Consider the following 12,486-nt stretch of genomic DNA (forward strand, 5'->3'; position numbering starts at 1 on the left):
TCGCGAAATACACCGAATCGATAATATATTTACATAAAAGTGAATACTGGCATTTGGCGCCATCATGCCTGAAAAAATAACTGTGGAAGTTCGATGTCACGTGACCGACCCAGCGAGATCTCGCGATTTGCCTTCACGGATTATGGATTACAGTAAGATTGGAGGTCAACAGGTACATGTGGCTTACACGCCCCCTCTTGGAATCTGCAAATTTTTATCGTTTCTTTCTTTTTACTTTGCTAATTCTTTTTAATACTATTATCTCTCTCTCTCTCCTCTCTGCTCCTCAATTCTTTTCCTTTCGTCTATTTTTAATCATCCTGTAATATAGGGAATATTAAAAAACTTTGATTTCGTATTTTACAAAACTATTCTTTGTTACTAATATTTAAATTAGTTATGGGACATTTTCATTATTTCAATGAAGTAGGCAATAAAATTTCTTACGTTCAGCTTTTTTTTAATAATTATGCTTATAAATAAACATCCTACATGTATTCGTAAAAATAATTTTTTGAAATAATTTTGATTCATTATTATGTCGTTCATTGCTACGTTCGTCATGTTAAATTTGTATATATTATTAGTTCTATGAATTCATAAACATGAACCTTTATGTTCAATTTTTGTACTTCGTGACTCACAAGTTCAAGAACATGCATTAAAATTGATTGGGCGGGTTTTCAAGAAATCATGTACAGTTTTCATCGTATATTCAATTGTTTTGGTTATGTTTAAATATTGCAAGTACTAACTGATCCACGCGTGTTAGGTGCTGTTGGTTGCTGTATTACAACGTTAATACATTATAAATACGCTTTATTATAAAAATTTAAATGTTTCTTGATTTCAGCATAAAAAAAAACAAGTTAAAATGGAGCAGGTGTGTGATTATTATGTTTAGTTTATGTTATATATCTATTGTGTTAAGTAGCGTGATTCTTTGTACGAATGTTATTAAATTAATAATATTTTTTAGGATTTGAAGAGTAAAATTGATCAAGCATGTAGAACTGCTGAAGAATTTACAAAATTATATTATGAAAGTTTGGACAAACGAAGATATGTGAGTGTATTTTGTGTACTTATTTCATTTACATATACACGCGTGATATGTTGATTAGGTTATATGTTAGAATTACATATTTCAGTTAATTTCAAGATTGTACTTGGATACAGCTACTTTAATATGGAATGGAAATGGAGTTGAAACTAAAGACAACATACAAAAATTTTGGACAGATTTACCACCCTCTGAACATTCTATTATTACTTTAGATGCACAGCCTATCACAGGTAACTCCATTTAAAAATATTATCAAATAGATAAAAAATTGTTTATTTGTCTAATGTTATTATAATAAAATGACATGTTGTATAATAAAGCTTTATTTCAAATTGTATTATTGACTTTATAAAAAAAAAAAGAAAGTAAAGCCTTGTAGGATTGTAGAATAATATTTACTTTGTTTATATATAATAAAACTTTTCAACAGATTTTAACTTATTAAGTAACTAAATATAAGCAATATAATTTTAATTACATGGATTTAAAAAAAGAATTAATTTTAAATACTTCTCGGTTTAATGTAGAAATTAATCATTTAGATATGATATTTTTTGACATTTCTTATTGCTATATTGATTTTTTTTTATTGCTAATAGGTCCAGGAATAACTAATCAGTTAACATTCCTTGTTAAAGTTGGGGGACAAGTTAAATTTGAAGAGAAAAGTTCAAAGCCTTTTAATCAAACTTTTTTGATCACTGCAGTGGGTGATAAATGGAAAATTGTAAGTGATTGTTTCAGAGCATTAGAAACATAGCGAAAAATGCTGGTTGATATAAAGATTAGTTAGATGATCTTAATCAAAACGTATCTGTCTTTTATAAGTTGTATATATTGTATAATAACATTAAGAAAGTGTTCGCATTATACATAAGAAATTTTATAAAATATGACATTGTGCTTTATTATTCTATGATGCTTGTTATTGATTTAAAAAGCATTTTAGTTCCATAATTATTTTTATTTTCATTTTCGATCTTATATGAATGTATAAAGCAATATTAAAATTTTGTATTAGTGAATCAGTACATTGGTCTTTAGAAATGTAATTTTACATCAAAAAATAAAAAATAAATACAAGTATAAATAGACATAAAACTACTATAATACATATTATATAAAACAAGGACTTTCGTGTCACTTTTAATAATAATAATTTCTAAATGAATATCCATCAGCTAAAATTCATTTGTGTAATTATCTTTTTTCTTGAATTCAGTTTCTCAATTAATACAAATAATAAAATAATGGTTTAGCTTATCACAGGTACAAATGATTTAAAGAAAATGAGTAATTCATCCAAAATTACATTGTATGCTATTAATGTTAATATATTGAATGTACTAATAGGCAGTGTCATAAGACACATTTCATTGGTCACTATTACTTCTGTTTGTATTGCATTCTACTTAGTTTCAAGCACAGATTTAATAAAGTATAAGTTCAAAAATTCCCATAAAATAAATAAAAAATATTGTAGATTTAACAACAGAATAAGTAACAATATTGGCAGAGTAATCAATTAAATTGATTATATTTATATTGATAATTATTGTTATAACTTTTGAGTATTTAAGATTATATATATTATAATTTATAAATTAAATATATTAAAAAATTTTGAACTTTACAATAAAGTGAGAAATTTGCTTTTTATAAGTTCCAATTGTATTAATACAATGATTAAAAATTAAAAATTATGAGTCTATTACACATTTTGGAGAAAAATTATTCTGAATGTGAACCTACTGGTCCGATAGAAATTTGTATAAAAAATATGTGCAAGAGTAAAGAGTCAATGCGCCGATATTTTTATGAAAATTTCCAAACATATTCCTTTACTGCTGTGCCTTTGGAAGAACATTTCCATATATCCATGATTAAACAAAGCACACGACACTTAAGAATTTGATTAATTACATTCAATTTTCTCATTCTGGATAATTTATGTAGGCATACGATACTTAGTACAGTTGTTATTCAACTTATGCTATACAAATACAAAATTGTTATATTGTCCCACAGTACATGTAAGATATCTTAACATTATAGTTTGTATTTATAATGTGACCTACAACTTCGCATAAATGTACTAAGCAATGATGTGTATAAAATTACATGTAAATGAAATGATTTACGATACATAAGCAGCTTAAGAAAGTGTCTACATTTTGTAATGGCAATCATTCACATTACATTTATATGCACCACTGGTACTTCAGTTATTATTAAAACTGTGATAAACTATTCATATTGTTACTATGATCATCACATATACTATCATATTTTAGATCATACGTCTCTTTATATAAAAATGTAATCATGCAAAATGAATATCTTTTATCAAGGCTTATATTGCAAAACCTACACATGATCATAGATAATAATATTCAATACTTTTGACACCAAAATCGATATTATTTAGGTGTAAATATGTGCAAACGTAAAATTATGAATCTTGCAAATCATTCTCTTCAGAAAAACATATTAAAGAAATATTTGTAGTATACTTTCTTATTATGCTTCAACCGCACAAAATGTTTGTAATAGCATAAACATACAACCATAACTCAACAACCCTTACTTTCATTCACATTCATTACTTGATATTATTTTAAGCATAATTATTATGATTAAAACATTGTTCTTAGACCTTACTAGTGACTTAGATATATATCTATACTTATGTATATATGTATGCATGTATGATTTATGATTCATATATATATACACATATACGTATACGTTGTACATAAGGATATCTCATTTTTTTAATGAGTCAATACAAGGAAATATTTTTATTTGAAATTTGTTGATTAAAAATATTTTGATGCATTGATTAAAATAAGATATGCTATGTCATGTATATGTATATATGTATGCGCATATATATATATGTGTGTGTGTATATATACACACATATGTATGCATATATATATGTATATATATACATATATATGTATATATATATATATTTACGTATATTTATTATATATATTCAAACTGGTGACAGAAATTAATTCAAAATTTCAACAGAAATGTAAGAGAGTGTAAAATGTTATTTTTGATTTTCCACCACCAATATATACTTTATCTCTGCACTGTATTTATTACATCTTTTATTGTATTTTGAACCTCACTTAATAGTCTTGTATTCTCTGCAATATTTCTTGTTCCAGCTGCTCTTAGTTGTCGTGCTTGTAGCTCAAGTCTAGTGAGTAAATCACGGAACTGAAACCTCGCATGTGGTGCTATTGCAGTATCTGTAAGACTTATGCACATACCATGGAGCAAACCAACTTTATCAGATAGTTGAAGCCAACTAGCCATAATTATAGTTGGACTACCTCTAAGATTCAAAATACTATTTTCAATAACATTCGAAATTTCGATTACACTATGTTTTACTGCACCTTTTGATTCGGCAGTTTGTTTATTTGCATCTTCATCTGTCTGTGAAGTAGATTTATTGCAATTTGGTGTAGCATATATTGAGGAACCAAAATGTTTAGTTGAAGAAACTAATGGTTTTAGTGGCTTAGCTGGCACAACAGGTTTTTCTATATCTGTGGATGATGTTGGAGGCCATACTCTTGTGTCTCCTTTACTAGTAGAACTACGTGTTGATGCTCCACTATGATCTTCTGGTGAGTCTTCACCTGCATCAACTATGTCTGGCTTGTTTACACCTCGAACACTTAATTTAGGACTGAGCGGCTGATTATCGCAAGAAGCTTCTTTATTTTCCCATAATTTTTTTAGGCTACTTATACTTCCAGTACTTCTACGTTTGTCATCAACTTGATCATCTGTACCCAATTCTGAAGAATCTGTGATACTACTTCCAATATCATCAAACCGTTTTGTTTTATCTTCCACAACTTTATCTTTTTCTGCATTATCTACCTTTCGTAATCTAGCCTTAAAATCAATTATTTGATTATCTCCAGTTTCTTCCTTTTGTGGATTATTCCTCTTATCTACCTTCTTCAATTTGAAACCTATATTACCAGTGCTTATTACACTCTCTGTTATAGGTGAAGATGCATCAATCTCTTTGTGTGTACTGTGCTTATCAAGACTTAAATGATGATCCTGTGCAATGGAAAAACTATCATTGCTCTTCAGATTAGAAATGGCATACTCATTTTGTACTGAATGTTTGTTTGTATCCATACTAAAGCTGGCACATAACTCTGATAATAACTGAGATGCAGGATCAAGAGGTAACGAAGGTACATTACCTGCAATTCCACTTTTTTTTACAGATCCTCCGTGTTTCATATCAGCACTTTGTTTTATTTCATTAACCAATTTTAACTCTAACATCTCCTTCATCCCTGGTTTAGATTCAAACGTATCTGTGATACCAACAGCAGCAGGAGGTGGAGGTGGAGGCGGAGGCGGTGGTGGTGCTTCTTCCGGAGATGATATTAATTCCGTTGATTCTAGTCTTACGTTACTAGATACCTCTTTCGTTTTAAGAATTGTTTTCTTATCATCCAAACATTTATTTACGGCACAATGTACTTCGCTAGTAGTTTCTCTGCGCCGTAAGTTTACACCAAATCTAGAACTAGCTTCTTTCACAGAAGGTTCTACATTTCTAACGTCGTTGTTCTTATCATCTTGATCGTCATTTACTTCATCCTTTATCTTCCATTCTGCTTTTAATTTTCTGACACTTACTGGTGAATTGGTTGTTTTAATATGAGAAATATCACTATTTGGAGAGGCCGTTACAGGCGGAGGCAAATCGCACTGATCTGCAGGATTAAAAATTTCATCTGGCGGTGGTGGCAAGTCTATAGGAGGTGGAGGAAATTCAAGATCAGCAAGCGTTGGTTGAACGGATCTTGATGGACTGGCTGTTCTAAAACCAGTATTATTTGGACCTCGGAAAGTTCTTAATCCAATATTTTCTGTATTATTTTTTCTAATCCCTACTGTCCGACTGCGTGGTGAATTTGGTGGTTGGTAAGTATTTACTACACCACTGGAAGAATTACTGCGCGTCATTTGAGGTTGATTACGTAAATTGTTCTGACGAGGAGAAAGTGAACGATGTTGCGGCGTATCCGTACTACTTGTAACATCATGTTGTTCCACAACTGTAGATATTGCCGATGTAGTCGCAATGTTCTCTTGATTAGAAGGCATTCCGCTCTGCCGAAGACTTTCTAGGTAGGCGCCAATTCTTGCACCCTTAGGTAGGGTACCATAACGGTTAATTGCCCTCTTAACATTTTGCACCTCTAGTGCACCTACATGTACCAACTGAAAGAAATTTGATTATAAGCTTCATATGTTTAAAAACGTTGAAATCCATTCAAGCAGTGCTAAATGCATTTACCATTAGACAAAATTTAACAAGTTAAAGATATCTCAATAAATATTGATCGTCACATAATTTGTAATACTTTGGAGTTACAATATTGTTACACGAATGACTACTATACATTTTAAGCCTGGCCACAATGCATGTTCATTGTACCTTCTGAGGCAGTACTTCCTTAGATGGATAAGGTCGTGTTTTAATTTGTTTCTGATTGCATGGTATGTTGGAAACAGGTTCTGGCGAAGTTGATGGTTGAGGAACAAAATTGGGTTCTGCTGTCCCCTGAGACCCATCTCCATCGTCGTCCACTTCGCAACCTCCTGTAGTAATTGACTGTGTAGCCATTGTCACAAGATCTCGTGTGATACCTGAGTTGTCATTTAATAAACAAAGTATACTGTACATAATCTATGATTAAATATTCCTGTAGTAAGCATAACTTCATACAGGAATAGAACATATAGCTCTATCATAGATGAAAAAGAATTTTTGGGTAGAAAATATCAATGCTATATTGTTTTACTGTATATTTCTTTCATATAACTCAGGGTCATTCTCCTTAAACGTGATCATAAAGGGTAGTCAATTATATAGAAGACTTATTATAAATAAGTGTTATTTCACTTTCGTAATATGTATGTTTTTTCGTATGTACTAAAAATGACTGTTGAAAAAATACTGTCGAAAAAATCGTGCAGGCCAGAAGTAGTTATGTTGAAGTGTTTCTTCATAGGTATCTTATAATGCACGTGCGTGCGTGAATGTGTTTAGAAACATCAGTAAACTCACATAACACTGCTTGAACACATTCAAAATTTATATAAAAATACGATATTTTTTATTAAAGTATAAAATTTTTGTTAATTCTACGAGATATGATTACAAGTAATACCTTTAAAATGGAAATTACTTAAATCTTTAAAAAAAAAAATATATATATATATGAGATATAAAATAAAAATATAAATATATTTCTATTACTTTTTTTTTTAAATCATGCATAAACATGATATATATTTGGATTAATATTAAAAAGAAATATTATATATAAAGATATTATCACCAATTTATCATAAAAGCACTCATAAAGAAAGAAGAAAAAAATAATAGTAAACTGCAACTACGTATAAATTGCTTAAGATTCACTAAGATACAAATGTGCACTGATATAATATCCAACAATTACTTTTAGAACTTTCAAGTATTCTGCATTTTACTATGCACATTCAGAAAATATTGGCTCATGGAGAATGACCCACATTCCTGAAGCTATGAGCCACTGTAGATAACGTATAACAAAATCAACATAACTGAAATTCGAATTAATAGAATTCAAGCTGGACGTGCATACATCATTACACTTAATTAATATAATGAAATACCTTCAAAAATCTTATCAATACCATTTAGATCTGTGGCATCATCAAGTGCTATGGTGGCAGCATCGGTATTTTGTTGATCTTGTTCCTGGTATGCCGAATCGCGAAATGAACTGCACGATGATAATAGACTGTGGAAAAAAATGCAGTAGTAATATGAATCAAATCCTTTTCAAATTATTAACTTATAACATAAATAAAAATCTACCTCGTTCGTTTTGGAGGTGCAGGTGCTTGTTTCCCTTTTTTATTTGTTGAACGTCTCATTTGTACGATATTACTGTTACTTTTACTCGATAATCCACCCACAAAAGTACTTAATTTAGTTACAGAACTAGCACCATCTAAGTGCAAGAAAATTATTGTGATATTACAGATATAAATTTGATACCACATATAAACGTAAAATTTTTAATAAATTGCATCACCTTGTGCTATACCAGAGGAAGACATTTGTTCAGATACAAGTACAAGTCCATGGATGTTTCCAGTACTACCAGTTTGTGATTTTTTATATGCAAGCAATGGAATTTCTCCTCCACCTTGCAGTTGTTTTTCAACTTCTAAAATATATATATATACTTATTTGTTAGTATATGTAAATGATTATATACATCTAAAAAATCTAACAAATTTATTACCTTCTGTAATACTAGATTCTTGAAACATATTTTCTAATGAATGATGAATTTCTTTGAAAGTTGGTCGTTCTATTGCTGACCATTGCCAACATTGTCTCATTAACTCGTACACCTTAGGTGGACAACCAGGTGGACATTCCATCCTATAACCCTTTTCCAACATGTGATAAACATCTGTCAAATCCACACCAGGGTACGGAGACATGCCGTAAGTCGCAATTTCCCACAATAAGATTCCAAATGCCCACACATCAGACTACACAAAAATTCAACCTATTATATGAAAGTTCTACCATCAATTGTTACAGTTAAATCAGTATTATTACCTTTGTAGAAAATTTATTATAAGCTAAACCTTCCGGGGCGGTCCATTTTATAGGAAATTTAGCACCAGCATGAGCTGTATATGTGTCATCTCTCATTAATCGTGCTAAACCAAAATCTGCGACTTTTACTAAATGATTTTCTCCAACCAAACAATTACGTGCCGCTAAATCTCTGTTGTAATCAAGTTTACTTTAATATAATTACAACACAAAATATAAGTAATTTTTGTGAAAAATATTTAAAATATATATAGAGTATAGACATGATCAATAATACAATTATATATTATAATGTAAATACCTGTGAATAAAATTTCTGCTTTCTAAATAACTCATACCACTTGCTATTTGAGTTGCCATGTGCATGAGAACAACAGCATTGATTTGATGTTTGCTTTCGTTACGCAAATAATCTAACAAATTTCCTTTACTCATAAATTCTGTGATAATGTAAAATGGTGGTTCACGTGTACAAACTCCTAATAATTGTACCAAATTTCTATGTTTCATTTCTTTCATTATTGCAGCTTCTTCCAGAAAATCTTTAAGTGCCATAGTATCTTCCTGCAATTAAAGATTAAAAATATTTTTGTAAACATAATTATAAATATATATGAACGATATCAGAATATTATTATAAATACCTTTAATGTCTTCACAGCAACTGTCATATTATACCTCTTCCAAACTGCTTCATATACATCACCATACTGTCCCCCACCTAATTTATGCCTCATTACTATATCAGTCCGATTAATTTCCCATTCATCTGGCTCTGGAACATGTTACAGTTTATATGATTTTATACAGTCTAATGTACTATATAATATTTGCATAAAAGATTCTTTAATATTAAGAGAGATTTATATATTAAAAAATTTAGTGTGTTAATATATAAATTATAATATTATCAGAAACTTTTATTGTTTACTTTTTATTTACTTTTTTTTTATTTTTTAGAATGATACACTTTAGATGAATTAAGCTGAAAATGCATAATTATTTTATTCTCCCAATAACCTGTTAATAATACAAGTACACTTTATGTTTTAAAGTCATGCATATCAAGTTTTATTAAATTTATAGTATATTAAAACGAAATTAAAAAGATTAAAAGAAAAACTGAAGAAATGAATAAAATAAATAACATTAATTTTTCTTTTATTCAGGTATTGAATTTCTGGAAAAATGTGCCTGAATAAAAAAAGAAAAAAGGAAAAAAAAACGAAACAAAAGATAAGATATTGACAAAAACGTATACGCCACCTGGACTAAGTGGAAACACAGTAGGCTTGTTATGCTTTGGTGCAGGATAAAGCAGTTGCGTAATAAGACCATCAGCAAGCATTGAATGATGGTGAACCAGTTCAGCTAACGTATTAAATTTACTTTCTGTTGTGACAAACATCTGAAATGATGGAATATGAGAGTTACATGAATTTGTATTTGTTAAGCAACAAACTAACCTTTCCTTCGCTATCTTCATTGATTCTGTAATGATACACTCGTCCTTCATATCTTAAAGAAATGCTACGTTGACCTGGACTGCTCTCTGATTCACGAACAAGAAAACTACCATTTATGCCAGAACTTAAAAGATATTCTGCAGCATTTCTAGATATTCTTCCATGATACCAAGAATGCTTTTCCAAGGAATTAACGGGAGTTACATAGTTCGATGGAACCCACCCTACTTGACCAGCACTTGAATGTGCTTCACACCACTCTCCACTTTTATTATAACTGAGAATACGTACTTGTTCGCCTGTTTATAAAAATGATAAAAAATCATATTATTATCAATCCAAAAAATATGAAACTATCAGCATTACAGATAATCTTTCCTTTAATATATACCTTTCTTCAAACTAAGCTGATTTTCTCCTCCTGCTTGAAAATCATATAATGCAACAAATAATTGTGGATCATCTTCTTCTTGTGTTAAAAGATTCTCCTTGCTAGTCCACCTATTCAAACATCATTGTAAATATTCTTATTCAAATATAATTTATTCTTATTGCAAAATATTGCTTTAAACAATATATCCATTTGTTTTACAACTGATGATTAGAGATACTTCTAAATTATTAAATACTTCAAAATATAATTTTCTGGATATTATCATATACTTGTTAAATTTGCAAAGATGAAACTTTGTAAAGAAATGTATCCAACAAATTTGATTTTTCAATCATAAAACGTAAATTGATCATAAAATATAAAAGAAAAAAAAAAAGAGAAAACATATATATATATATGCATCTATACATATACATATACACAGTTAATAAGCAAATTTATATATTTAACCTGTTAGCAGCTTCAAGGAGTCCACTGGTAGATACACTAGTATGTTGTTGAATATTTGCTTGTTGTGAAATTGGTTGAACATTAGAACTACTAGGAGGATCCCCCTCTGGCAATGCTGGAATGTGAGGTAGGGGTCTACTTTGTAATAAAGCCTCTGTAAAAAAAAAAGAGAAATAATGAGAATAAAGATAGGGACAAGAATGATGATATAACAGTATCTTTTTCATTCACAAACTAATCCAATCTTTATTGAGGATGACCATTGCATAACAGTATCTATATAGAATTGTGTCTGTAAATTTTTTATAAACTCTACAAACAAGTTACATAATAGGAAAAAATAATTTCATTTATTGATAATTCAAATAAGTTAAAAAAATTGTTCTATTAAAAATAAAAAAAAAATTTATATAATAAGTCAATTTATTATACAAGATAGTTCACAATCATATTTATAATCATGTACAATGATACATATTACATGTTATCATAATTATTCATTAGATGTATCATTATAGATAATTCTATATATTTTAACAGTTAACGCTAAGTTTTAAAAAAGATATGATAAAGAAAAATATAATATGTTGAAAATTTAACCATTACAAATTATATAAGAAATATATCATATTTTGAGACATATAATATTTAATAAAAATAATAATAACGATAGTTCAACAGATAATTGATAGATATTAAAAAAGAAGACTTTAAGAGAGAGGGTGAGAATTTGGAATGCAAAAGAATATACATAACAATTGATACACATTACCACTGTGTTCAGTAAATATGTTAGATCCTATAATACGAGACTCTTTCAAATTTCTGGGTTGCTTTCGCGTTTGTCGCACGGTAGACCCGGCTGGAATTATTCTGTCTTTAGTTTGTTGAGCACCCATAGTTCCTCAATTACCATGCCCTTATATTCCCTCGGCTACAAATACGCCGAGGCCAAGTTCCTCACGCACTCACTTTTGACACACTATTCAAACTTACATTATACGTTTTATAAAACAAAACGCGGGTTTATTTTAAATCACAAATCACTGTGATGGCCCTTATATTCACATTTTTATATGTCAATTACGCTCGCTACTCTCGCCATATTTGACAGCTTTGACGTCGATTATTTAGTTTGTCGGCGCATTGCTGTGGGGCAGCACATCGGGGGTTGGTTTACATGCGTGCACGAATTACATGTTCATTGATGCGTCGAAATATCGAATTTGACTTTTTCGATTGGTCGTGATTTGAATTGTTTCCCTTCGTATATCTCTATTTTTAATAATTTCAAATTGATATTTACATGCCGATGATAAATAATGATTTTTCTTTATGTACGATACAACGATAAATAGCTTTTCTAATCGGCTTTGAAAAACTCTTTATGTTCATGGAAGTGAATCCAGTAGTACTAACACTA

At 29.6% G+C, this 12,486-nt stretch overlaps 2 protein-coding genes across 7 annotated transcripts; one reads left to right on the plus strand and one right to left on the minus strand.

Moving 5' to 3' along the window:
* The first annotated feature begins 28 nt into the window (after window positions 1-28).
* LOC127062513 (NTF2-related export protein) lies at window positions 29-2,195 on the plus strand. 4 transcript variants are annotated; one of them, XM_050990885.1, is made up of 5 exons: window positions 30-172; window positions 854-883; window positions 980-1,066; window positions 1,137-1,296; window positions 1,666-2,195. In XM_050990885.1, the coding sequence occupies exons 1-5, from the start codon at window positions 65-67 to the stop codon at window positions 1,824-1,826; spliced, it is 546 nt and encodes a 181-aa protein (XP_050846842.1). In that variant the 5' UTR covers window positions 30-64; the 3' UTR covers window positions 1,827-2,195. The 4 variants fall into 4 exon arrangements, with proteins under 4 accessions (XP_050846844.1, XP_050846845.1, XP_050846842.1 ...); XM_050990886.1 differs by having other exon boundaries at window positions 1,152-1,296; XM_050990887.1 differs by lacking the exon at window positions 854-883 and having other exon boundaries at window positions 29-172.
* LOC127062505 (tyrosine-protein kinase Abl) lies at window positions 1,882-12,460 on the minus strand. Of its 3 annotated transcripts, none has more exons than XM_050990857.1 (14): window positions 11,836-12,460; window positions 11,064-11,217; window positions 10,611-10,720; window positions 10,220-10,518; window positions 10,020-10,161; window positions 9,398-9,528; window positions 9,055-9,317; window positions 8,754-8,925; window positions 8,428-8,683; window positions 8,215-8,349; window positions 7,995-8,130; window positions 7,811-7,917; window positions 6,564-6,775; window positions 1,882-6,346 (listed from the first exon to the last, which is right to left on the minus strand). In XM_050990857.1, the coding sequence occupies exons 1-14, from the start codon at window positions 11,960-11,962 to the stop codon at window positions 4,160-4,162; spliced, it is 4,431 nt and encodes a 1,476-aa protein (XP_050846814.1). In that variant the 5' UTR covers window positions 11,963-12,460; the 3' UTR covers window positions 1,882-4,159. The 3 variants fall into 3 exon arrangements, with proteins under 3 accessions (XP_050846814.1, XP_050846813.1, XP_050846815.1); XM_050990856.1 differs by having other exon boundaries at window positions 7,790-7,917; XM_050990858.1 differs by lacking the exons at window positions 10,020-10,161; window positions 10,611-10,720; window positions 11,064-11,217; window positions 11,836-12,460 and having other exon boundaries at window positions 7,790-7,917; window positions 10,220-10,349.
* Window positions 12,461-12,486: the final 26 nt, after the last annotated feature.

The sequence above is a fragment of the Vespula vulgaris genome, chromosome 3 (assembly GCF_905475345.1).
Source record: "Vespula vulgaris chromosome 3, iyVesVulg1.1, whole genome shotgun sequence".
Lineage (NCBI taxonomy): Eukaryota > Metazoa > Arthropoda > Insecta > Hymenoptera > Vespidae > Vespula > Vespula vulgaris.